This window comes from Malania oleifera, chromosome 9 (genome assembly GCF_029873635.1).
Source record: "Malania oleifera isolate guangnan ecotype guangnan chromosome 9, ASM2987363v1, whole genome shotgun sequence".
Taxonomy (NCBI): domain Eukaryota; kingdom Viridiplantae; phylum Streptophyta; class Magnoliopsida; order Santalales; family Ximeniaceae; genus Malania; species Malania oleifera.
This window is the reverse complement of record NC_080425.1, coordinates 55,599,768-55,626,504: the sequence shown is the minus strand read 5'-3', so window position 1 is coordinate 55,626,504 and position 26,737 is coordinate 55,599,768. Positions and strand designations below refer to the sequence as shown.

Sequence of the window (26,737 nt, the reverse complement as noted above, 5' to 3'; positions counted from 1 at the left end):
TGAAAGAGGAGTAGAGGCCGGTTCCAGTTCTAGTGACGTGGGACCGATTCAAGGATCTGTTCTTCGAGCGGTATTTCTTGACTATCATTCGGAGTGCGAAGGCAGTAGAGTTTCTGCATTTGGTATAGGGGCAGATGACTGTATCCCAGTACGCGGCTCAGTTTGTCGAGTTGTCGCGTTGCTCCACATATGGCACCTGATGAAGAGAAAAAGGTGAGAAAGTTTGAAGAGGGATTAAAGCAGAATATGTTTGAGCAGATAATTGGTTTTAGGGCTCAGACATTCACAGAGGTTGTAGACAGAGTTGCGATTATTGAGAGTGGCATTCAGAGGGGTGTAACAGCTCAAAGTCAAAGGAAGAGGCCTACGCATCAGGGTTTTCAGGCTGGCACCAGTAGGGGTCCCTGGAGAGGAGGTCGCGATAGAAGAGACCAGAGGCAGATGGCAGGACCTCGTGGGAACCAAGGTGCACCGACGTACCCAGTGTCTCAGACATGTGGGAGACATCATTTGGGAGAGTGCCGGGTAGGCAAAGGTGTACATTATCATTATGGGAGACCCGATCACATGATACGTGAATGCCCAGGTCAGCAGGACCAGATCCCAGCTCCCAGACCCTATCGGGGAGGACATCAGGTAGCTCAAGAAGGATACCAGGCGCCTCGTGGTGGCCAACAAAGGAATGTGGCCCTAGCGCGAGTATACACTTTGATGCCAAGTGATGCAGAGGTTGCTACGGATGTGGTGACAGGTACATTTACTATTCTATCATATCCAGTTATTGTTCTTTTTTACTCGGGTGCTACTCATTCTTTCATTTCTTCATCTTATGTTAAATTATCTGAGAGTGAGATCCAGTTATTAGATATAGCGCTGTCGGTAGCTACACCTTCAGGATCAGTGATCAGATGTCAAAGGGTACTTAGGGGCTATCCGATAGAAATTCAAGGGAAAGTACTACCAGCATATCTTATTGTGTTTGATATGTGTGGATTTGATATAATACTGGGTATGGATTGGTTGGCTACCAATCACGCTAGCATTGATTGTTTCCAAAAAGAAGTAATTTTCAGACCTCTTGGAGAGCAGGAATTCAGATTCGTTGGTTCACGGGTACGTGCTCCAACGCAGTTAGTATCCGCCATGCAGGCGAGCAGATTACTCCTGTACGGAGGTCAGAGGTTTATAGCATTTGTGAAAGAAGCATCTGAAAATGAATTGAAGATTGACAGCACTCCAGTAGTATGAGAATTTCTAGATGTTTTTCTAGAGGAGTTACCTGGATTACCTCCTGTGCGCGAGGTAGATTTTCCTATAGATTTGCCTCCAGGGACTGCGTCGATTTCTAAAGTTCCCTATCGTATGGCTCCAACTGAATTGGGAGAATTAAAGGAGCAACTGCAGGATTTGTTGAATAAGGGGTTTATACGACCCGGTGTATCACCGTGGGGAGCTCCAGTGTTGTTCGTAAAGAAGAAAGACAGGTCTATGAGGATGTGCATTGATTACAAGGAGATAAACAAGGTTACTATTAAAAATAAATATCCTCTACCCCGTGTAGACGATTTATTTGATCAGCTCCAAGGTACAAGGGTATATTCCAAGATTGACCTCAGATCTAGGTATCATCAAGTGAGAGTAAAAGCGGAGGATGTAACGAAGACAGCCTTCAGGACCAAGTATGGGCACAATGAATTTCTCATTATGCTGTTTGGTTTGACGAATGCCCCAGCCATGTTCATGGACTTAATGAACAGAATTTTTCACCAGTATTTAGATCAGTTTGTGGTAGTTTTCATTGATGATATACTGGTGTACTCGAGGAGTTTTGAGGATCATGAGGTGCATTTGAGGCAGGTGTTGCAGACACTCAGAGAGGAGAAGCTTTATGCTAAGTTTAGCAAGTGTGAGTTTTGGCTTGAGAAGTTGGCATTTTTAGGCCATATGATCTTAGGAGACGGTATAGCAGTTGATCCTAGCAAGATTGATGCAGTGGTGAGTTGGGTCAAGCCGAGGAATGTGCAGGAAGTCAGTAGTTTCTTAGGACTGGCAGGTTATTACCGTCGTTTTGTTGAGAGGTTTTCAACTTTGTCAGTGCCTCTCACGCGGTTGACTAGGAAAAATTCCAGATTTGTGTGGGATGAAGAATGTAAGTAGAGCTTCCAGGAATTAAAACAGCGGCTCGTTATTGCACCAGTCTTGACGATTCCATCGGGAGGCGATGGTTATGTTATCTATAGTGAAGCATCTTTGAAAGGGCTAGGTTGTGTGCTGATGCAGTATGGTAGGGTGGTCGCATATGCGTCTCGACAGTTGAAAGTGTATGAAAAGAATTACCCTACTCACGATCTAGAATTGGCTGTGGTTGTACATGCACTGAAGATTTGGAGGCATTACTTATATGGTGAGAGGTGTGAAATATTTTCAGATCACAAGAGCCTAAAGTACTTCTTTACACAGAAAGAGTTGAATATGCCGCAGAGGAGGTGATTGGAACTTATCAAGGATTACGACTGTACCATCAGTTACCACCCAGGTAAAGCAAATGTGGTGGCTAATGCTCTGAGCCGTAAATCAGGAGACACAGCACAACTAGCAGCGGTAGTTCAGCATCCGATTCAGATGGACTTAGAGAGATTCAGTGTGTAATTAGTGGAGGATGATCCCTAGGCGCTTATTGCCTGTTTGGTTGTACAACCCACATTACATGAAAAGATTAAAGCTGCTCAGAGAAATGATCCAGAGTTAGTGGAGGTGTTTGCCAGAATACAGGATGGTCAGGAAGAGGAGTTCAGCATTTATGATGATGGGGCTCTGAGATTTCGCACCAGATTGTGTGTGCCTACAGATGATAGTATCAGGAGGGTGATTTTAGAGGAGGCACAAAGATCTCTATACATTGTTCATCCTAGTAGTACGAAAATGTATAGGGATCTACAAGATTATTTCTGGTAGAGTGGCATGAAGAGAGAAATAGCAGCGTTTGTGCAACAGTGTTTGACGTGTCAGCAGGTTAAGGTTGAGCACCAGAGACCGGCTGGTCAGTTGCAGCCATTATTCATTCCCGAGTGGAAGTGGGACCATGTATCTGGATTTTGTTACTAGGTTGCCGCCAGCGTCGCATGGTTAGAATGCTATTTGGGTGGTGGTTGATAGATTGACAAAGACAACACACTTCCTACCTATTAAGATTAACTACCTTATGAACATGTTAGCAAAGATTTACATACAGGAGATTGTTCGACCCCATGGAATGCCGATATCTATAGTCTCAGACCGTGATCCATGTTTTACATCGCGGTTCTGGAGGAGTTTGCAGTAGGCACTAGAGACTCAGCTAGCATTCAGCACAACTTTCAACCCTCAGACCGATGGTCAGACTGAGAGAACAATCCAGGTATTAGAAGATATGCTTCGTGCTTGTGTGCAAGACTTTGGAGGTAGCTGGATTCAATTTTTGCCGCTAGTTGAATTTGCTTATAATAACAGTTATCAGACTAGCATCGGCATGGCAGCCTACGAGGCATTATATGGTAGGAGATGTAGATCTCCTCTTTTCTGGGATGAAGTAGGTGAAAGCGAGTTTTGGGTCAAGAGATAATTCAGCAAACATGTGATAAAGTCCAACTTATTCATGATAGGATCAGTGCAGCGCAGAGTCGGTAGAAAAGCTACGCGGATACTCACAGCCGAGAACTGCAATTTGAAGTGGGTGATCATGTATTTCTGAAAATAACTCCACTGAAGGGGATCTTGAGATTTGGAAAGAAGGGTAAGTTGAGCCCTGGGTTTATTGGCCCTTTTAAGATACTTGAGAAGACTGGGTCAGTAGCCTATTGGCTAGCTTTACCGCCATCTTTATTTTGAGTTCATGACATATTTCATATTTCTATGTTAAGGAAATACGTCTTAGATCCTTCCCATATCATCAGCCATGCAGAACTGGAAGTCAGTGAGGCTTTAGCGTATGAAGAAGCTCCAGTACAAATCCTAGATAGGAAAGAACAAGAATTGCGCAACAAGAAGATACCACTAGTAAAAGTTTTATGGAGAAACCACGCGACTGAAGAAGCCTCATAGAAGCTTAAAGATGAAATTAGATGAAAATATCCCTATTTATTTGATGAATTACAGTACTGATGTATATGCTTAGATGGTAATTTTATTTTATTGAGTCCAGTGTAATTATAATATAGAGTATAGATTAGGTAGTATTTTGGTTTTGGGGGAAATTTTCTTTTATGGTTGTAATCTCCTAGAACTACCCATGTAACTACGGTATTCCTTCGCCATAAGTGAGGGTAGGTAATAAAATAAGTAGACCATTTTGCCTTATAAGATGATAGAAGGGAATACAGACAGTAAATTTTGAGGACGAAATTTTATAAGGAGGGGAGAATGTAGTGACTCAAAGAATAATATTATTTTAATAATAAAAAGGGAGGAAAATGGAAACAAGAACAGAAGGAGGCAGTAGAGTGTTCGTCGACGACATCGCATTTTAGAGATAATAATAATAATAATAATTTCAAAGAATTGCCAGGAAATTCGTCGACGAATATAGGGTTTTTTCGACGAGTGCATAAGGAAATTCGTCGACGAATATAGGATTTCATTGACGAGAAAATACCGAGTGAGGAATGGGCTGCTCTAAATTTCATCGACGAATACAGGGTTTCGTCGACGAATTTAATGAAGGACTCATCGACAAGGTGATGTGTCTCTTCGACAAATCTGGCCCTATAAATAGAGCAAATTCGGATTTTTATTCAAATTTCAGTCTTCTCTCTCTCTCTCCTACAAACCCTCTCCCTTCTCTTTTCGATTTCGACCCCACTAGACACTGGATCAACGATCCGAAACCACCACTATGCCCCTGGCGAAGTTCTCTACAAGTTTGCCGAAGGGGATCGTTGGTGAAACGAAATTGGATTTCATCCCAAATTCAGGGTATGACTTTTTAGTCTATTTTTGGCTTTCTGACAGTTATAGGAAATGATATAGGTGAAGAAATACTGATATTCTATTCTAAAAAATGTTGTTTTTAGGGTGTTATGTAGGAGGCCCTGCGGGTGTTAGGTTAGTAAATCATAAGGGCTTTCCAGTAGTCAGGTAAGGGAAATATGCTATGCTAGGTATTTTTAAAATATTATATAGTTTATTAAATTATGAAAATTATGTATTAAAGTATGGTGTGACTTAAGAATATGAATATAGTACGGAGTTATGTTTATGAACTTCAGTATCATGATTTTATGTATTTTAGTACCATGATTATACGAATTTCAGTATTATGATTATGCAGTCTTCAGTATTATAATTATGCAGTTCTCAGTATTATGATATATGAATCACAGTACAGTTTATACAATATCATGGTTATTATGATTATTTCTGAATCAAGGTAAATCAGATAGTTGTATATAGAAATATATTATATAGTATCAGACCCTGTTGGACTATGCAGTTACAGAGCACAGTACCGTTCCTACAGATATTATGTTATGTTATGAGTGCAACCACCTATTTAGATAATACGTGGTAGTAGGTCGATCACCTAGGCCTTTGACGTGGACAGGCTCCCCATCATATATGGGTTGAGGTGGGCAGATCAGACCAATGGAGTATAGTGATTTATTCCTGGTTGGCCAGCCAGGGTAAATCCAGCCTACGGGCCGCACAATCCTGTCATGAGGGGTTAAATCATGACACACAGTTATCCACAAGGAAAGTTTTCAGTTACTATTACGTATTTATAGATTTACAGAAACAGGGAATATGCTTACTCATACTAGAAGTATTTTGAATAGTAATCTTCAATTCTGTTATGTTAAGCAACATAGAAAGGGGTGGTGGATTTTATTACTTAAACTGTATTTACATATTTTGTTATACATGATTATATGAAAACAGATTTTCATAATATTGTAGCTTATGTGCCACACGCTAGTGATAGCATATTTCGTCTTACTAAGCATTGACTCATCCCAATGTTGAATCATTTTTCAGGTGATCCAGGTAGGCGAGCGGACCAGGCTCGCAGATAGAGGGGCTTCAGTAGTGCCCTGTCAGTAGAGAGTGAGTATATTGTTGGGAATGTTTTTGTATAGCCCTCACCAGTTGAGGATATTTTGGGAACAGTGATATATGTAAATTATGGGAAACTTGTTAGCACTCTGGTATTGTATATAATTGTATATGGATATATTTATTTAATTTATGCTTCTTGCTGCTTAGGTTGATGATCGGTTTTAACCCTGTATGGTATCAGAGTATGTTAAATGTCATTGTATAAAAAAAAATGGAAATTAAGTAGGTCATTACAGAATGTGTACGAAATTGGTGAATGTAACGTTGTGAATATACTGGTATCAATTGTATTTGATGAATGTTTTCTTTGCACAGGTGCGTGGATGGATATGCTCAATTTTTAAAGGGGATTCTGCCGAAATTTTTATAGTATTTTGATAGGTTGAATGTGTACGAAACTGGTGAATGTAACGCTGTGAACATAGTGGTATCAATTGTATTTGATGAATGTTTTCTTTGCACAGGTGCGTTGATGGATATGCTCAATTTTTAAAGAGGACTCTGCAGAAATTTTTATAGTCATTTGATAGGTTGAATGTGTACGAAACTGGTTAATTAAATTTTTATATGCTCAATCTTCTTAAAAGATATATTACTTTTGTAATAGAGCTCCTAAGTATATAACTAAATTGATTTTTTGATACCTTAGCTTCTAACCTTAATGCCAATTCCACTATCCTTTACCGCAGTTCCATTGCATGACTCATAAGCGTAATTGCACAGTAATTATTATAATTGTAAATATCTTCTTTATTTTTGTTGATAGGTATTAAAGTGTTTTTCCTCTATTCATTTGACATTTTCTTGATTTTTATAATTGTGTTAAATAAATTAGTTAACATATAATTTCGTATCATCTAGGCATTTCCAAACTTTGATTAAGATACTATCCAATCCTATAATTTTTCCATTTTCCATTTTTTTTTATTGCAAATTTATCTTCGTTAACTCTAGTTTTATGAATAAATTTCATATTTTAACCTCTTCATCATTTCTCAATTCCAAGTTCAAGTTTTCTACTTGATTTTCATTAAATACCTTAGAAAAAATAACTTCTTCATCCCTTTTTTTAATGTCTTTTTTTTCCTTAACTAACACATTATTATCCCCACTTTGTATGCATTTTACATCACTTAAGTTCTACTCTTTCTTTCTCTGGTTCTAACAAGTTTAAATATGTCTTGTATCCATTATTTTTGTGTCCAATATAGTATATAAATTATTAAATAATATATGTTTTGCTGGACTAGTGACTTCTTTGCATCTTTTTCTCGCCTTTTAATACTTGTGTATTTTGCAAACCCAACACTATAATTAATTATCATTTGCTTTTATAACTGTAGTGAGATGTGGTCTCTCCCAATCCCCCACCCTTTAGGATAAAATCTATAATGATTTTTGATATGACCCAAAGCCTATTTAATATAGTTTTGGAGCTAGCAAAATAGAAATATTCCCATTTTGGGATAAAAGTAATTCCATACATAAAAAGGGTAAAGGAAGATAAAGAAAAGTACACAAGCTTCTCTTCTTTGCCGACCATCAGTTTCTTGGAATCTTGGAGCTGAAAATTAACAATTAAGCAGACAGAAGGTGGGGGGTCAGTGTCTATACAAAACTTTGAATGTCAGATGCCAGTGTAATTAAAAATTTTAGGTACCAAGTCCATTAGCTTCCAATGTCTTCATGATTCTAAGCCTCTTCACTGTGTTGAGGAACATCCTATATACAAACCAAAAAACAAAAACAAAAAACATATATATTGTCAGCATTTACAGAACATCTAAATTTCCAACTACAATATTGTCTTTTCTTATGATGTTCTATTTGATATGCACTGCCCATAGGTCTCTGCCTGTCCAAAGTACCTAGGAACTTGAATGAAACAGGCTTAAAAGCATGGTCCAAAATGTTTAATATTAGGTTACTAATAGTGTAGCTACTGCTCCTACACCTAAAAATGTTGCTCGAAATAGACTAGCTAATCTTCGATGGGGCTAGCTTTGTCATTTGACATCATTCCATTTGGGGCTTAGTAGTGCATATACAAAACATTAGGCATAAATATGTTCATATATATACACAAAGACACATTCACAAAAACATATATACATAAGTATATATATATTGCACTAGTATAATCATTTAGAATGAAATGAAAGGTGCATACTCCCAAGGAACATCTCCTACGAGCATCCAGTCCCCCTCCTTATCTTCATAAGTGAGCACAAATTCGGATGATCCATTTAAAAGCTTGGAGGCCTTTCTTGCTTGCTCACTCTCTCCACTCGAACCTAGTTACACAATCATAATTACATTTTAGAACTAGAACCAAATTATCTATGCAACTCATTACTGTCCTAGTCCTACTAATTTGACTTTGAGGTCAAAATGTTTATGCCATCTTAAACCACTTGGTTCTAAAAGCTAGTCATTAGATTGAGGTGCAATAATGATTTAACAATAGTCTCACATCAAAACTTTTAAGATCGAATTGATAGAAAATAAGTAAATTACACATTACTGATAAAAAATATAGAAAATAAAGAATACACTCACGAATGGAAGTGATGCCCGTGGTTGGATTAACAAGCATGTCCTCTAGTGCTTGGGCTAAAGTCTCATAGCAAGCGTGAGCATTTAGATCCACTTTCCTCCCTATTGGCAATCCATCCATGTTAACTTTAACAAACCCAAGATGTCCTTTTTCCATAGCAGTAGTATTGTTCTTATTGCTACCATTGTACACTTTTTTCTTTGAAGTATCCTTCAATCTATCATCCTCACATGTCTCATCTTCTTCAGAGGTCAAAATCTTTACCTGGTTAGCCAAGTTGTTCATCCTATAAGCCTTTATAGGCGGCCATCCCACAACTTGACTGCTCCCAAGGAACAAAATTAATTATAGTAATGACTAATGAGTAATATATTAGTTGAGACATGGAGAGAGAGAATAAACAGTGACATGAAGCAACAATCATCCCAATCTTTTAGTTTCAGCCATGGTCCCAATCTTTTAACAATCCAAATTAATGGAGGTAGATCCTCATGAGTTACCCTTCTCAAAGTTAACTAAATTTGAATGGTTTCACGGTAGCAAGAAAGACACGGTGTAGGAGAGAGGGACAATTTCTCAATTACACGAAACTCCAAAGAAAAAATAACTCTAGAGGATTAGTTGATATATGCTTCGGCTGGTTGCCGAGAAGATTAATTTTGCAACAAAAATGGATTAATATTTTAATAAATGGGTTTTTCTTTACAGGTTTTGAAATCTGAGAAAATTAGAAACTTTACTTCGGTATTTTACATATGAAAATAATCAAGATTTTATTCTCTACTCTTCATCATTTCAATTTTCTCTACAATTTATAAAAGGACGGTTAACCCTTAACATAAGAAAATCGAAACACCCATATTAGCAAAATAAAAATGACATTAGAATTTATAGGGAAAATGGTGGAATAGAAATAGAGAGAGAGAGAGAGAGAGAGAGAGAGAGAGAGAGAGAGAGAGAGAGAGAGAGAGAGAGAAAGAGAGAGAAAGAGAGGACAATAGAGGAACAAACCCAAAGTAGGAAATGCTAGAAATGCGGAAATTAAAATCCTAACTCCATCAAAGGGAACAGTATCACTAAAATTCATTGTCAGAGAAAAACAAATTAATAATGGTAAAAGAAAACATGAGAACGAAAAGAGAACCGAAAGAGAATAAAAGAAGCGTTATGCTTCTATGAATGTTTATGCTGACAACGCCAGCAGCAGCAGCAGCAACTTCTTAGGCAACAGAATCAGCGGCTCTTTTTGTGCTAGAGACAACGGCAACAGAAGATGCAAAAGCTTTATTTGGAACATGTTAAATTATTTAAATATTAATTATTTTCAATTAATATTTAAATATTTCCTACTCAATAAAATAATAGAAGATTTCTCTATTTAATTAAATATAATTAGTGTATATTTATAGTGTATGACTGTTATATTAATTTTTGATAAAAAATATTTTTAACTAAATTACGAACTGTAATTTAAATTAATAATTGATTCTTCCCTCCAATAATTTAGAAAACAATTTAATTAATAAATAAATAAATAAATAATAAAGGGAAAACCAATAAATAGGTGCACAGAAAATCTCGTTACTCCGGGTAGCAAGATTTAAATAAATATCACTACTTGGAGTAACGAGATTTAAATGTCAGGCCCAATCTGGTACAGACGAGTGGCAACCAAATCTCGCTACTCCAAGTAGTAAGAGTAGCGAGATTACATCAGAGTCATTTTGGAAAATACTTTCTAGAATGAGGTATTATTTAATATATATATTTTTTTAAAAGTTAATTCGGGAAAAAAACTCTGCCACTTGGTGCTCATGAATTTTTAATATTAATTAAAAGAAAAAAAAATATAACTTTTAAAATATTTTTCTTCTTCACTTTTTCTAAACCACGTTCAACTTTATAAATTAATATTTATTTACAAATTTTACAAACTTTAAAATAATTAATATTTTAAAATATTATAATAATCTCCAAGCTAATATTCATTTTATGCATAGCCCTTACCCTTTCTTAAAAAAAGAACCTATGATTCTTTTGCATGCACACTAATAATGTATGCCTAATATAATAAAATAGTACAAAATTCAATGATTTAAGTTTATATATTTTAGGACAAAAGATATGGACCTCACTTGAAGTTTTGTAAAAAAAAAATAACTGACTTACTCTTGAGATTTCAAAATTTTCATAAACCATTCTTAAGATTTCAAAAATATCAAAGACCCCTCTTGAGGTTTGGTAAAAAAAAAATACAAACTTTCCCTTAAAAACTTATCATTTTATAAAATACAAACTAAGGTTTGTGTGTTTTTGGCAAATCATAAGACTGGTCCTTAAAATTCTTAAAACCTTAAGGGAGGTAAATATAATTTTTGAAACCTCAAGGGAGGTTCCTATCTTTTTGTCAATCCTAGGAGATGAATGTCTTTTATCCTATATTTTAAATCAATATTTTATTTTTATATATACATTATATAATTTTTATTGTATTTTTTCATACCAAATATTAGAGCTTTTCTAAAAATTCTTCCTTTTTTTCCTTACTCCATTTTACTTCTTTATCTTCCTTAAAATAAATTTCAACAACATGCCTTTTACCCAAAAAAAAAAATGTAATAGTTTGACTCCTAATGTGCAGGAAAATAGATAGATAAATAATAAACATAAAGCTTAATTAAAGGATAAAAGTCTCATGCTTTTCTAAATTGGTGTGATTCTTAATATTTTGTTGACCCTTTAAGTTAACCATTTAATAATTTTTTATGACAAAAAACATCTATCATAATAAAAAAAAAAGTGACTTCTTTAAATAATTATATCTTATACTGTGCATTAAAATATTTTTTGATAAATATATTTGTTGGACTAACAAGACTTAATCTCAGTTTTGATAATGACAAACAAAAGAATCTAATTGTACTTTCAAGTGAATTTTCAAGTATTATATCTTACAAGCACAATGATTTATTTTTAAAGTTTAAAAGTTATGAAGAAAACAAATTAAATGAAGATTGGCTAGAGCTTGGATGAAAGCTTCAAGACATGAAGACATAAAGTTTTTTTGTTTTTTAATGTAATAGAAGTCTCATGCAAGTACTTCTTAAAGTTTAAGTTTGTTTATGAATCTCATAGGATAAATTGGACTTAAATATCTATTTTAATAACTTGAATATATTTTTTCAAAGTCCAAACATATTTTCAAAGGAAGACAAATGAATTTTGGAATTAAAAATAAAATAAAAAATCAATTTCAGAAGGTTTGGGCAACTGAGGCTCAAGCTCAATTGACCGAATGCAAGAAACTGAACAACTTGGCCTGACATCAGTGAGTTTGGGTGGCCGACCTTATGGTTCAGTCGGTTGAATGGGTACAGTTATTAATAAAAGCTCAGACAATGTTGGTTCGGGCAATCGGACTAAAAGTTCAGTCAACTAAACCTAAAGTTCAGTCAACCGAAAGGCCACTACTTGTTTGAAATTCATGTTTTTAATTGGTTCGGATAACCGGGCTTCTAGTTTAGTCAACCGAAGTGCGTGATTTAAGTTTTGAACAGCACAATTTCTTTCCATTTTCAAAAGATATTGTTTCCAAAATTTGGGCAAACGGTCAGATTTCAAATACATCTATTTAAAGGTAACCCTAATCATGTTAGGAAACTCTATTTGCTCAAAAACTCATTAATTTCATTCTTCAAACACTGTTGTGTGCTGTTCTTCGTTGCTACAAATAATTTATGGTTTTGTTCTTTGTTTTCTCATCTTCCAATTCCAGAAAACCTAGAAAACTTTTTGAACTTCATAGCAACTCATCTTTGAGAGTGTATAAGTGATTTTAATTTGTATAAATCCACTCTTTTGAGAGAGTTTCTTATTTTACAAAAATTTGTTGCTGATTTGATTGTAAACGAACAATTCGGGGGTGAATCGTTGCCAAGCAAGAGTGTGTTCTTGCTTGAGAGGTGCTCCACCTACTTAAAGGAGAGAAGTGTTCTACCTAGTGAAAGGAGAGAGGTACTCCACTTATTGAACGGAGAGAGTTAGTAAAATCCTTACAATGGGTTACTTGAGGCAAGGACGTAGGCACGTTGCCAAACCTTATAAAAAATCTCGGTGTTATTCTTATCCCTCCCTTATCTTTTTACTTTCTCGCGCTTAAATACTGATATTCAACTTGTTGGGCTTTTGTGGAGCCTAGTTGTGTTAAACTTGGATGATGAACCGACCTTTTTTAATGAGAGATTTCTATCCTAAGGCTTAGTCCATGGAGCGAAGGCTTGGGCAATGCCCCTGGGAAAATTTTTTGGGCCCATTCGGAACGAAACCCTATGCGCAACATATAAAAGGATTGCTTTTGGGTGATTAGGGTTTGTGATCAAACTTCGTGAGAGAGCGAGAGGGAGAGTATTGTACCGCTGCACTCTCTGTAATATTTCTCTCTGATAATAGTGAAATCCCTGCAACTCTGTGGACGTAGGCAAAATTGCCGAACCACGTAAATATTGTCTTGTGCATGTGATTCATTTTTCTTTGGCGTGTATTCTTTCTCTATTTTGTTCCTCACAGGTTTCAGAATTTGTTTTAATTCCCAACACAATTTTTGTGAATCATTTATTGTGATTTGGGAATGGTATGAATGTTTAGTTTGATTTGTGGATGTTTTAAATGATTTAAATACCATGACACTTTGTTGGCTAGACACCCAAAATGGTGACAAATGCAAGCACTAATCACATAGGGGTACTACTAGCTGCATATGGAAGATGATGTAGTAAGGTATACAAAAATATGTTTGATTTGTCAACAAGACAAGGTGGAGAGAAAGAACACCCCATGATTATTGAAGTTGCAGCCAATACCGACAAGATCATGGGAAAGTGTCTCTTTACTCCTTACCAAAGGTAAAGGACCATGACACAATCTTGGTGATAATTGATCAATTTTCAAATTACACAACTTTTGCACTTATTTTTGAAGTGCATGTAGAGACCCAAAAAATTAAATTAATAAAAGAAATGAAAGAGAAGGTAAAAGGGAATTTTTAAAAGGGAGAGAAAACAGGGCTTCATCGACGAACCCAAGGGTCTCCGCAAAGAATGTCCTATAGATTTCGGTGATGAGGTACGTGTGTCTCGTCGATAAGAGTTTACCGAGAGAGTTTAGGAAATTTCAGGTTCATCGACGAAATAGCCTCCTCGTTAACAAAGAGCCTTCATGTATTTGTCGACGAACCACTTGAATACGTCAATGAATCCCGGCCTATAAAGGGTGAAACCCTCATTTTTTAGCATCGTTGTAATGACCTGAAGAATAATAGTATTTAAATAATAATAAAGAGAGAGGAAAATAGAAATAGTAAAAGAGGCAGCAGCAGAGTTCGTCGACGACGTCATACTTTGAGCTTGTCAACAAGGGTGCGTTTCGTTCACGAGAAAAATACCGAGAGGATATTTGGGCGACTCTGAATTTCCTCGACGAGGGGGAGAGTTCGTCGACGAGTTGCCTTCTAGACCTCATCGACGAGGTGACGGGGCTCGTCGACGAAGGCCATAGTATAAATAGCCCTAAACGCCATTTCTTGGCTGATTTTTGTTGCAAAACTTCTCTCTCTTCCTCCCTTCAGTTCTTCTCACTTCTCTATAATATATCGGGTCGATCTCTTGCTGGTTCGACAATCTAAAGCCACCACGAAACTCCTAGAGAAATTCTCTGCATATCTACCAGAGTGGATCGTAGGTGGGGCTAGTTTGGAATCCATCCTAGATTCAGGGTAAGACTTTCTACTTAATATTTGACTTCCTGACAATTGTAGAAAGCATAGTACGCATAGAAATATTGAAGTTTAGTTCTGAGAAATATCATTCTCGGGGTGTTGAACGGGGAACCCTACGGGTGCAGGACTGTTTTCTTAGGGGCTCTTCAAGAATTAGATAAGGGGATAAACTAAGCTAGATGCTTTATGAAAAATAAGTATAAATTTTATAGAATTTGATAGAGAAATATATATATATTTATTTATTTATTTATTTATATAATTATGCATTATGTTGGGAAATACTGCTGAAACTGATGAGATATTCTGAATTTATGAAAAACCTATTTTGTGTGGCATGAGTAGAATTTATGATAAAATACTGTTTTTCTGAGAATATGATAATGACGTGGATTTTTACAATAAAACCGGCATGCGGGTCGAGAATTTTTACATGTATTGCCGACGTACGGGCTATGCTATGGATGTTATTTTTCGGCGTATGAGCTGTGCTATGTATATGATTTGTCGGCGTACGGACCGTGCTATAGATATGTTTTGCCAGCATACGGGCCGTGTTATGGATATGATTTATCGGCGTACAAGCCGATGATTTTCATGATGTATATAAATATGCAAATTGATCTGATGATATTGATTTGGCAATAAATAGTATGAAATATCCATGTGTCACAATTTGATTATATGCTATATGTTATCAGAACTTGGTTGGCTTGTTTAGGCTAGCACTTGCACGGTACCACTGCTATGTGTTCGTGATCATCACGATATCGTGTTAACGCTGTTGTACGAAGTAGCGTAAGGATGGATAGTCAAAGTGGTTTTAAGAAGTGTGTTAGAATCGGTGTATTCCCAAGAGGGGGGGTGAATTGGAATTTTCAAGTTTATCACCTAGGTTAAATAAAATGCTCGTATAAAACAACCTAGGGTTGGTCTATATAATTCCAAATGCGCAGATATAAAAGATATGTGGAAATTTAAGTTAAGCGCATCATTCACATAATAACATACGCGTGCGGTAAATGTAAAGTGCAGAAATGTAAATAAACACACGATATGTTATCGAGGTTCGGCCAACAGTGCCTACATCCCCGCCTCAAGCTCACAAGCTAGAGGATTCCACTAATAGCTCACTTAAGGGTGGAGCGGCACCGTTTACAACCAGGTCAAATTAACACAGGGCTGACCTCAACCTTAACCAGGTTTATTAGCGGGGCTGACCTCAACCTACACGCCTTAACAGGACGACGCACCTAGCTTTCCTAACCGGGTCTAAGCCAATCCGGGACTATTCCAGGGCTAGTCTCCCTCTTCAGGCCCGTGCCTGGAAATACAACCAATGTGTATTATACTGAAATGGTACATTGATTGTGCTTTCAAGTAAAGCAGATATGTACCCAAATTCGCGCAATAATATACACCACAGTATGATTCAATATGTAAGCTCAATGTGGTCTAAAATGTCAACTCTCAAATAAATTTACTATCGTTGTAATGAGTGCGTGAGAGTGCAAACCTAAACGATCTTTGTATCACAGGATATTCAATCTAAGTGCTCAAACAAAGATATTAATCAAACTTCATATATTTCAATCAACGAGTTTTCTCAATACATATATGTATATGAAGCTCTAGCAACGTATAGGTTTGGTTTGCAAAAAGGATATTCAATCTTTGTATTCAGCAAGGGATATATGAGTTAATGAACATTGCAACAAAGATTTTATCACACTAGCAAATATCTCATCAAATATTTTCAAGATAAAAATACAGTAGATATTTGAAAATGTTTTTGCAACCAAAATGCAAATACTAACTTCTTAAGAAATTGCAATGACTATGCAATACTCAGAAGTTTTATATAAGTCTTCTTAGGAGAGACTTACTAACAAAGTCCCCTAAGAATACTTAAGGTTTGGCTCTCAAAAATAAATCCGACAATCCAGAGATGGGAGAACAAACCAATTACAACAAGCACTCAAAATCAACTTACAAATGATGTAGGCAATATGAGAAGGTAAGATTGAGTGTGTGGAGCTTGGAAATGAGTATTATAGGGTTTTGGATTTTCAAAGAATTTTCCCTAATCAAAGTGGCTAATCCCTATTTAATCTTTGCAAATGTACCCATATATATAGCCATGGAAGGAAATATGACCGTTGGGGACCTATAGGGTATTATTAGAAAAGTTTAATGACGTTTAAGGCATTTTAACCTTGTTTAGAAAAATATTAACCATGGTAAAAATGGGAACAACCCGAGAGGTCCGGTCGACCAAAAGTGGTTCGGTCGACCAGGACTCAAGTGGCTCGGTCGACCAGGGGGATTTTGAACTGAGTGGTTGGTCGACCGGGCAAGGGCGATTTTCAAAAATTCCGAGGTTCGGTCGACCGGGGCCTTTTTGAACTGTATGGCTCGGTCGACCATACCGCTGGGAATTCTCCCAAGACCCCTCGGTCGACCAGGTAGTTGGAGTACAAATCTGGTCGGTCGACCGGGAGGTCAAACTGTTGACTCCCAGGTGGTTCGGTCGACCGAGGTCAAATGACCTGTAAGGGCTCGGTCGACCGGGCCTGGGTCAAATAGTTGACCCGGACCGGTTTCGGTCGACCGAGCCAATTTGAACTGAATTGGCTGGTCGACCGAAAGTGTACCAAGTGTGCATTTCGGTACCGTATCTACCCAAACAATTCCTATTCAAGTGCCTAACAAATATATATGAATATGTGTGTGTCCTAAGGTCACTTTGGGGTCCAATTTGAGATCACTGAAAAAGTCCGGTGTCGGTCGAAGGTTCACCCTAAGGTTTTTCTACGGTTCGGTTTGAGCTTGCAAATTAAATCATGTTTGTGATGTGTGTGCTTATTACAAACCTAAGAACCCTAATTACTATTACAGACAATTTTACTGAAAATTATTACAATTAATATTATGAAATTGTCTTCAAGCCTTTCTTGCTTTGTGCACATCTTGATCTTATCATTCTTGATTCCTGCACAAAACTCAACAACTCATTAGATACAATGAGTATTTGTCATAATCAAAACCGGGCGTGACCAATAAGGTCAACAAAGTGTGAGTGCCCCAGGTGTACGGACCAGGTATGACAGACTCATCGGACTTACAGATTGTACTTTTGACTTGGCAGTGGTCGGCCAACCATTGTCAGGTCCCGCCTTTGAGCCACACAACCCAGTCATGTAGGGGTAATACATAACAACAGCCAGCTAACCTACCCGTGTTTTTTTCGTATTATTATTATATGAGATGAATTATACTATGAAAATCTAGCATTTTCTGCCATGTTATAATTATACATGTTTTCCTAGAAATGATACATACATATTAACTTGATATGCTTATATATGCTTTTATGCATAACACAGATAAACTCATGTTGCCACACACTAGTATTAGGTTATTTCCCATATTGAGAGGTGTCTCACCTCGAATTACATGGAATTTTCAGGAGCCCTTGATAGGAGAGCGGATAAAACTCCACTGAGATAGATACAACTGACCTGCCCTTTCTAAAGGGTAAGCCTTTTGTTAGGGTTGGATGAATTTTTTTTTTTTTTTGAGAAGTGACCCTAGGACTCTTTTGGAATGTGTATTTACAAATACGATGGATGTAGTAACTCTGGTATTGTGATGGATGGTATTATGTGTATGATATTATGAGATGTTTATGATTTTATATTTCTTGCTGTTTAGGCTTCTGTGCAGTATTTCTGTTGTATCCCTGGTACCCACGAGTTCAGGTTGATTATGACCTACTAGATTTGATATGTTGGTATTGTATTTTATTATTTAAGAAAAAAAATTTATATGGAAATCAAGCAGGTCGTTACAGTCACTCTCTCTCTCTCTCTCTCTCTCTCTCTCTTTAGACCCACAGCTCTCTCTCACTTCTCTTTTCATTTTCGGCTTCGTTAGAGCTTAGATTGACATCGAGAATCGCCACGAGGTTCCTGAGAAGATTCTCTACATCTTAGGCAGAGTAGATTTTCATGTTGGAGTTTTGGGGCACCATCCCAAAACCAGGTTAAGTAAAATACTTTAAGGATTTTTAAGTTAACTTAGAGTTTAGAGAATTTTGAAAGATAAATGTTCTGGGAGTTGGATTGTTTAATTTGGTAAAAATGTGATTTTTAGGCTTTTGAGTTGTAAACGCTGAGGAGCGTCAGATTTTGGGTGTTTATGAGTCTCTCAGTAAGCCAGGTAAGGGGAATAAATTATAACAGTTTATTTCTAAAAATTATGAGTTAAGAAATATGAGAAATAGAATTATGTTATTTTACCTGAAATTTATTATGATATAAATATTAGATGAAATTTGTGTGGCATATGATTTATATTGAGAAATGTTTAAATTGGGTTAAATGATTTACCCTGAAAAAGTGAATTGAGATTATGAGATTTGAAATGGGGAAAAATGACGAAAGTGAAATGCATTGAAAGATGTACATCTTCTGAGAAACAATGAATATGAGATATGTATATGGTAATCTGAATTGAAATAAGTTGTGAATACTGAATTGTGGAAACTGAGTTGAGAATATTGATTATGTGAATATTTCAATGGCAATACTACAATGCAAACTTTGAAATGTGAAAATGAGAAATGAAAATATTGCAATGTAAAACTTGCAATACGAATGTGATATAAGTATATTGAAAATGTGAACATTGTAAGGATAATGCTGCAATGAGAATAATGATTTGTGAATACTGATATGAGAATATGTGAATATATGCATTGTAATGTGAATACTACAATATAGACATTGAATTATGAAAATGAGAAATGTGAATATTGCACCGTTAATTCTACAATATGAATATTGAATTGTGAGAATTGGAATATAGACACGTGATTGATGAAATGCCAATACCATATAATGATTGCTGGTATGTGGCAGTGATAACCCTAATGGATGGATATGGAAACCCTAATAATAGGTCATGATATAGAGCATAATACCATTGCTAGTGGTGTTAGTGCGACCACACGGGCTCGTGGAGCATATGGCGTGATAGTCGACTGAGCTGTATAGTCGAGTTGTTGTGCCGCCTGAGTATGGATCAGGGCTATTGGTTGGCTAGACATACTACAGATATGGGATATATGATGATATTTGACCTAACCGAGTTGGCCAACCACGATTAGGTTCAGCTTTTGGGTCGCACAACCTTATTCATGGGAGGAAGCATGATGTGGAGAGATATCCTCAGGGCAGCCATGAGTATAGACACAAATGTATTGGTAACTAGTGACACTCATAAGCTAGATATGGAAATGGAAATGAAAAGGAAATGAAAATGGAAATGAAATGAAAATAGAAATGAAATGAGAATGGAAATGAGAGAGGAAATGAGAAATGAAATAGCGTGAGCTAATAAATAATTAAAGCAAAGTAAAACAAACCGCTTGAGGGCTTACTAAGTAAGGTGAGTGCTCTGATAAGTATCTGTTATAGTTGAACCCGAGTTAATCGGGTTAGGATGCAAATGATATCAGGGGAGAGGGAAGCTACTTGTATAGGCGGGTAAGCTTCCCTATTCTCAGGAATTTCGCTGGCAAACATGTGTTGTGTACGAATGGTTTTGGAAATGAAAGTAAAATCTTATGAAAACTTGTGTTGTATAATTATATGATTATGATTGTGAAAATGGTATATTTGCTCAGAAGATATTATTACTGAAACGAATATATGTATTTATATAATGAATCTCATACCGCCACACACTGTAGATAATTTATTTCATCTTAGTGAGATGTATCCCACCTAATCATTTAAATATTTCAGGAAACCATGATAGACCTGGTGATAGAGCTCCGATAGAGAGGCGAGCAGATACCTTGGGCAGACAGGGTGAGTATTTTTGCTAGGGAGGTTTGATTCCCCTAGATGTTTTGTATTAAACTTGTATGTGTGGATGATAGTACTTTGATATGTGTATTCGCTGTGGTATGTATGCATATATACATATATGTATATATGAAATGACTTCCGTTGTTAGGGTTGTGTACATGAGTATGATTATACACTCGGTACCCACTTTCAGGTCAGGTTATGTATTATGGTATCAGTGGTTGAAATGGCCGATTTATGGTTATATGTGATATTCACATAGGGAAAAAAATGGTATGAAAAATTGGGGCATCATAGTTTAGTATCAGAGCCTAAGTTTGCTAGGTTTTGTAGACTTTAGTAAACAACAAAATACAATACCAAAGTATAGGAATGAATATTGATAAGATATGATTCGGTTGTTGTTAGAGGATGAGATTAGAATTTAGGGTTCTGTCTTGCGGCTTGGAAGTAGGAGTTTCGTGGTTGTTTCTGTATTTTTCCTGGGGTGACGAGTTCTGGAAAACGATAGATACTATCGTCAGATCGTGTTTCTGAGTGGTGGGATTGAATCTTTAATGGGGATTGAGAATGTTTAGAAAAATGTCGGTAGCATAATATTTTGTGAGTTTGAGTATGCTGGGTGTGTTAGTGAGATATGATAATAGAGTTCTAAAACCGTGCTATTCCATTTGCAAGATAGATCTAGGGAGTAGTAGTGCACAGGCTGGAGGGGATGATGCAGGGCCTTCTAGTATGGGTGGAGGAGACCCTGATGTTGTACTACGTAGCATCACCTAGCAGGTGATGTCAAACATGGTTAGGAGTTCGAGATGATGTTCACTTTTACATTAGGAAATACAAGATTGATCTTAATCATATTATTATCAACATGTGCAGACCGGGACCCGACGTCGAGTTTTGAGCTTAACATTTTTTAGTCGAGTCGAGTCCGAGTATTTTACTGTGTTGACTCGACTCAACTCAACTTGACTGGAATACACCCCTAGTCTAGCGAGATGTAGGGGGAGTGTATGAAGCCTGATGAAGTTACCCTTGTTTTGTGTGCCATTTGTTTTTTTAGAATTTTGAGCATTAGGTTAGGATGATGTTCACTTTTACATTAGGAAATACAAGATCGATCCTAATCATATTATTATCAACATGTGCAGACTGGGACCCGACGTCTTGATGGGGATGACTATCCAAAGAATGTGTTAAATATTCTTTATCTTGCACTTTAAGGTTCATGGAATCGTCACTAACCTTTTTTACCTAGACGTGGTTAAGTACACCTAGTTGCTACCAATTGATTGGTCTCTAGTTGTTAGAATTGGTGTATTCCCAAGAGGGGGGGGGGGTGAATTGGAATTTTCAACTTTCCTCCTAGGTTGAACTAGATGTTAGCAGAATATTACAACCTAGGGTCTTTCTGTGCAGTTCCAAATACGTCGATAAATATAATATATGGAAATTTAAATCAAGTGTATCATTCAAATAATAACATACACATGCGATAAATATAAAGTGCAGAAATATAAACAAACACACAATATGTTATCGGGGTTCGGCCAACTGTGCCTACGTCCCCGCCTTTAGCTCGCAAGCCCGAGGATTCCACTAATAGCTCACTTAAGGGTGGAGCGACACCGATTACAACCAGGTCAATTAGCACATGACTGACTTCAACCTTAATCAGGTCAATTAACGGGGCTGACCTCAACCTACACGCCTTAACAAGATGGCGCACCTAGCTTTCCTAACCGGGTCTAAGCCAATCCGAGACTATTCCAGGGCTAGTCTCCCTCTTTAGGCCCGTGTCTGGAAATACAACAAATGTGTATATAATTTTGCGTACAAGGAAATACTTCTTACACTAAGCTGATTATGTACCACTAAGCACAATATAATTAATACACTACAAAGAGATAGGATTTGTTAAGCTCGATGTAGTCTGAGTGTCTACTCTCAAATATTTTTGCAAATATAGCAATCAGTGCGTGAGAGTGTAAATGATAGGATCTTTGTATCAAAATAATATTTCAATCACAATGCACAGACGAAGATCACAAGCACACTTCAAATATCTTAACAGATAATATTTCTCAATATAAACCACAAAAGATATTCAGATTTAGTTTATAAAAAATTTTTATCTTTGTGTTCAAGAAGATAAAATCAATTAAAGGATATTTCAATAAAGATCTTTTTTCGTATGCACAAATATCTCAACAAAATATTTCTCAAAGTAAATCACATTAGATATTTGAAATCAATTTGCAACAATTTATTTCACAAACAAAAAGCAATATGAAGTCTTGAGTATTGCAATGATGATGCAAAACTCACAAACTCTACGAAATTTTCCTATGGAAGATTTATTAATGAAGTCTCCTAGAAAAACTTCAAGCTTACTCTCGAATAAAAATATATATCAATCAATTAGAACAAATGAGAGTGTAAGCTTAACTAGATATTCACAATAGCACTCTTACTTAACAAGATTTGCAATGAGGATAAGTAAGAATGAAGAAATATAACTTAGATGTGAGAAATAGAGCTTTGGAGAATTAGAGGATATTTGCTAATCTTCTTCTAATTATTCCAAATGAGGGGGTATATATAGACAACCCTTCAAAAATAACCGTTAAGGACACATATGGAATAATTAGAAAAGTTTTAACATTATTTTACTATTTTAACCCCATTTAAAAAAAGTTAACCACGGTAAAAATTAAGGGCAACCCGAGAGGTCCGGTCGACTAGAACCATTTCGGTCGACCGAAGTTCATATGGTTCGGTCGACCAGATTGTTGGGATTTCTCCCAAGGACCCTCGGTCGACTAGGTAGTTGGTATTCATTTTTGTCTCGGTCGACTAGATGGTCAATTTGTTGACCTCAGGGGGTTTCGATCGATCGGGGGTAGTTGAACTGTAATGATTCGATCGACCGGGACATGGTCAACCGTTGGCTTGGGCCTGGGTTCAGTCGACCGGACTGAAGTCAAATTGTTGAACCAGGTCGGATTTGGTCGACTAGGGCAAAATGAACTGCCTTGACCGGTCGACCGAAAGTGCACAATGTATGCAGTTTGGTCCTTTTTCCCTATGCAATCACTCGAATCAAATAATCAATCATATGTATGCATGAGTGAGTGTCCTAGGGTCTTTTCTAAGCCTTTTTCAAAATATCGAAAAAATCCGGTGTCGGTCGATCGAAGGGTGTTCCCTAAGGTCCATCTGTGGTCTTGAACTTATCGATCCTACCATGTAGGTAAGACATTAATTATTACAGACCATTTTCTCCTAATTACTATTATAGACCCAAAAAATAATGAAATACAATAAACTTGATCTTCAGGGTCTTCAGGTCTCCACTTCATATGCCATGTGCGTGCACCATATGATACGTTCAATTGGTCCTGCACACAAACTCATCAACCATTAAATATCAGAGTATTTGTCATAATAAAAAATAGGGATATGACCTATAAGGTCAACACTAGTTAATCCTAAATTCCAAGTAACTGATATCCTCTAGTCTACGTTCAAGAGGAAAGTTTAAAAGTGTGGTTATGATTATCTTCAAATTCAACCTATCAAGACTTCAATTACTTTATTTTATATATATTTTCTGACCTTTAATATATTGGATAAACCCACACAAGATGATGATTATCCTCACCTTAAGATCCTCAAATGTATGCACAAGACACCACCTTGAGGTCTATCATAGAATGGATTTTATGTGTAAATGTGCTTTGATGCATATTTACCTTTAATTATATATTGGTTCAACCCCACTCAAGACAACAATTACCCTGACCTCGAGATCCTTGAAGGTATGTACAAGACACCACCTTAAGATTCATCATTGAATTAATTAAATGTTTTAAGATTTCCAAATATTCAATTTGTACTCATGTAAGATAATAAATCAAAGCTATCCCACAACAAAGTATACAACATCATAGCATAAAACCTATGAATGCTATTGAACCCATGCATACATTCTAAACCAAGATAAGCTTTAAGTGAGCATTCATACTATCACTTTCATTGACTTTTGACCTAAATGAATCACTTAAAATTCATATATTGATAATTGTGCGCAAAATAGAGAATTAGGGGACACTAGGGCTCAAGATTTTGCATTTTATAACTTATACATTTAAATTAAGATGAAAACATATTCAGGACACTTAGAAAACCCTAAGAACTAAATAGAAACCCTCTCTAGAAATTTTGATATTTTTAATAATTTTTTTGTAATTTTAATGATTTTTTAGCAATTTATAAAGGCAAAAATACAAGAAAATACAATAAAAACTAATAAAAAATAGGTAAAATGAGTAAAAACCTAGTTAAAATCCTTTAATGTTGAAAAAGGGTTGCCTAAAACTATCAAACAAAAATTTAAAGAGAAAACTAAAAGAAAATATTTTTAGAAATAGGGACAACCCAATTAAAATAAAGATAACTAATAAGTAAATAAAATAAATTAAAAATATATGTTTAAAATAAAATAGAATTTTTTTAGGCTACTACTATTTTTTCATAATTTTTTGCAATGAAAAAGTATTTTTTATGAATTTTTAAAAATTAAAATAGATTATTATATTAAATAAACAAATTTATAAAATAAAAAATAAAAATGGTCGTACGAGTCAACTAATTGGTTTAGACTGATCGACCAATCCAAGGAATGTGGCACACATATGGAGAGTGGTCGTCAAGGTCACTATTCCAACGTCATCTCCGACAACTCACCAGTGATGACACTAGAACCTTAAAACTTTATACAGCTATATCTTCTTCATTTGGACTCTTAATCGAGTATCCATTTTTTTTTATTTGACTCCTTTGGATCCCAGGAATCAATTTCAAGCAAAGAAATGATCCAAAAATATACGAAAAATACCTGATTTCAAGATTGGTTGGCTATCGCCAGCAACCATGATAACGGTCAGATCTTGGGTGTTTTGGGGCTTTCCTGGCCTCCTTTCTTTTTTTGTGCGTTTTTACTGCAGGGACTTTTTTTTTTTTTCAATTATCCTTTCTCTCCTTTCTTTCGAACAAACGAAACTTTGGCAAACCTCTTTTTTCTACTTTTTCTCTTAAAAGCCACCAAGAACCTTCCCTTGGACATGACTATGATATTTTTTTATAGAGAAAACAAGGCCATAAAATCATAAAAATACAAGCTTTTCATGAGAACAAAGCAAAACCCCTAGTTTTAAGTATTCTTACCTTTGCGTGCATATTAGATCATCTTTTTTGGCCCCAATAAAGTGTATAAGCATATGATATGTTATGAAGCTGTTTCGTCTATTTCTGTGAATAGTAGCCCAGGACCGGATGAGTTTGGGTCTTCTTTTTATATTACCTTCGATTATTAAAAATATTGTGATGGATGCAGTAAGAGAATTCTTCAGAGGTGATATGTTGCCTCAGTATTTTTATTCCTCTTACATAGTGTTTATTCCTAAGGTAAAGGATCCTCAGTCTTTCGATAAATTTCGGCCGATAAGCTTTTGTAATGTAATCTATAAAATTTTTTCCAAAATCCTTGTTGGTAAGCTTTCGTTGGTGATGGGTGATTTAATATCTTAAGAACAGGTATTTTTGTGAAAGGGAGGAGTATTTTTGAAAATATAACGCTTACTCAAGAGATGACAAAATTATTACATAGGCGGGTGAGAGGAGGTAATATAATGCTAAAGCTTGATATGAGAAAAGCGTATGATCGAGTCGAGTGGCAGGTGGTAGATCAGATTTTTTAGGCTCTTGGTTTTCTAGATTGGTTTTGTAAGTTGATTCAAAATTGTATTTCCACTCCATGGTTTTCTGTCATGATGCATGACACTTATAGAGGTTTCTTCAAGTCAAAAAGGGGCTTGAGGCGGGGATCTGTTGTCGCCGTATATTTTCATTATCATGAAAGAAATTTCCAAAAAACATTGTCTGAGAAGCGGATTTTACCATTTGCACACACATGTGGTGCACCTATTATATCACATTTAATGTACGCGGATGATATTGTTATTTTTGCTAATGCTGGAAAAATATCTGTTAGTCAGTTAATAGAGGTGATTAAGGAGTATGAAAACTGGACTAGCCAAAGGGTGAATAAAGTTAGCTATTTTTTTTCTCAAACAAGTTGGGTGTTCAGAGGAAAGGAGAAATTCTTCAAGAGACTGGTTTTATTGAGGGTAAATTTCCTTTTATGTATTTGGGTGTGCCAATAGTGGATGGTAAATTGAAAGGTTGTCATTTTGACCATTTAAACCAAAAAATCAGTAAGAGAATTGAGGGCTGGAAAAGTAGACTGTTGTCTCAAGGAGGTCGTCTTATTTTGTTGAGACATGTGCTTTCAAGTATGTCATTGCATCTGTTAGCTGTTTTAAATGCATCGAAACTGGTGATTAAAAAGATACAAGGTATGTTTGCTTTTTTTTTTTT

At 36.1% G+C, this 26,737-nt stretch overlaps 1 protein-coding gene across 1 annotated transcript; it reads right to left on the bottom strand.

Annotated features, from left to right (window-relative positions):
* Positions 1 to 157: 157 nt before the first annotated feature.
* LOC131163465 (auxin-responsive protein IAA13-like) lies at positions 158 to 25,233 on the bottom strand. The gene is made up of 8 exons (XM_058120059.1): positions 25,197 to 25,233; positions 9,877 to 9,929; positions 9,659 to 9,696; positions 8,650 to 8,972; positions 8,261 to 8,384; positions 7,751 to 7,812; positions 7,608 to 7,654; positions 158 to 196 (listed from the first exon to the last, which is right to left on the bottom strand). The coding sequence occupies exons 1-8, from the start codon at positions 25,231 to 25,233 to the stop codon at positions 158 to 160; spliced, it is 723 nt and encodes a 240-aa protein (XP_057976042.1).
* Between the last annotated feature and the right edge of the window lie 1,504 nt (positions 25,234 to 26,737).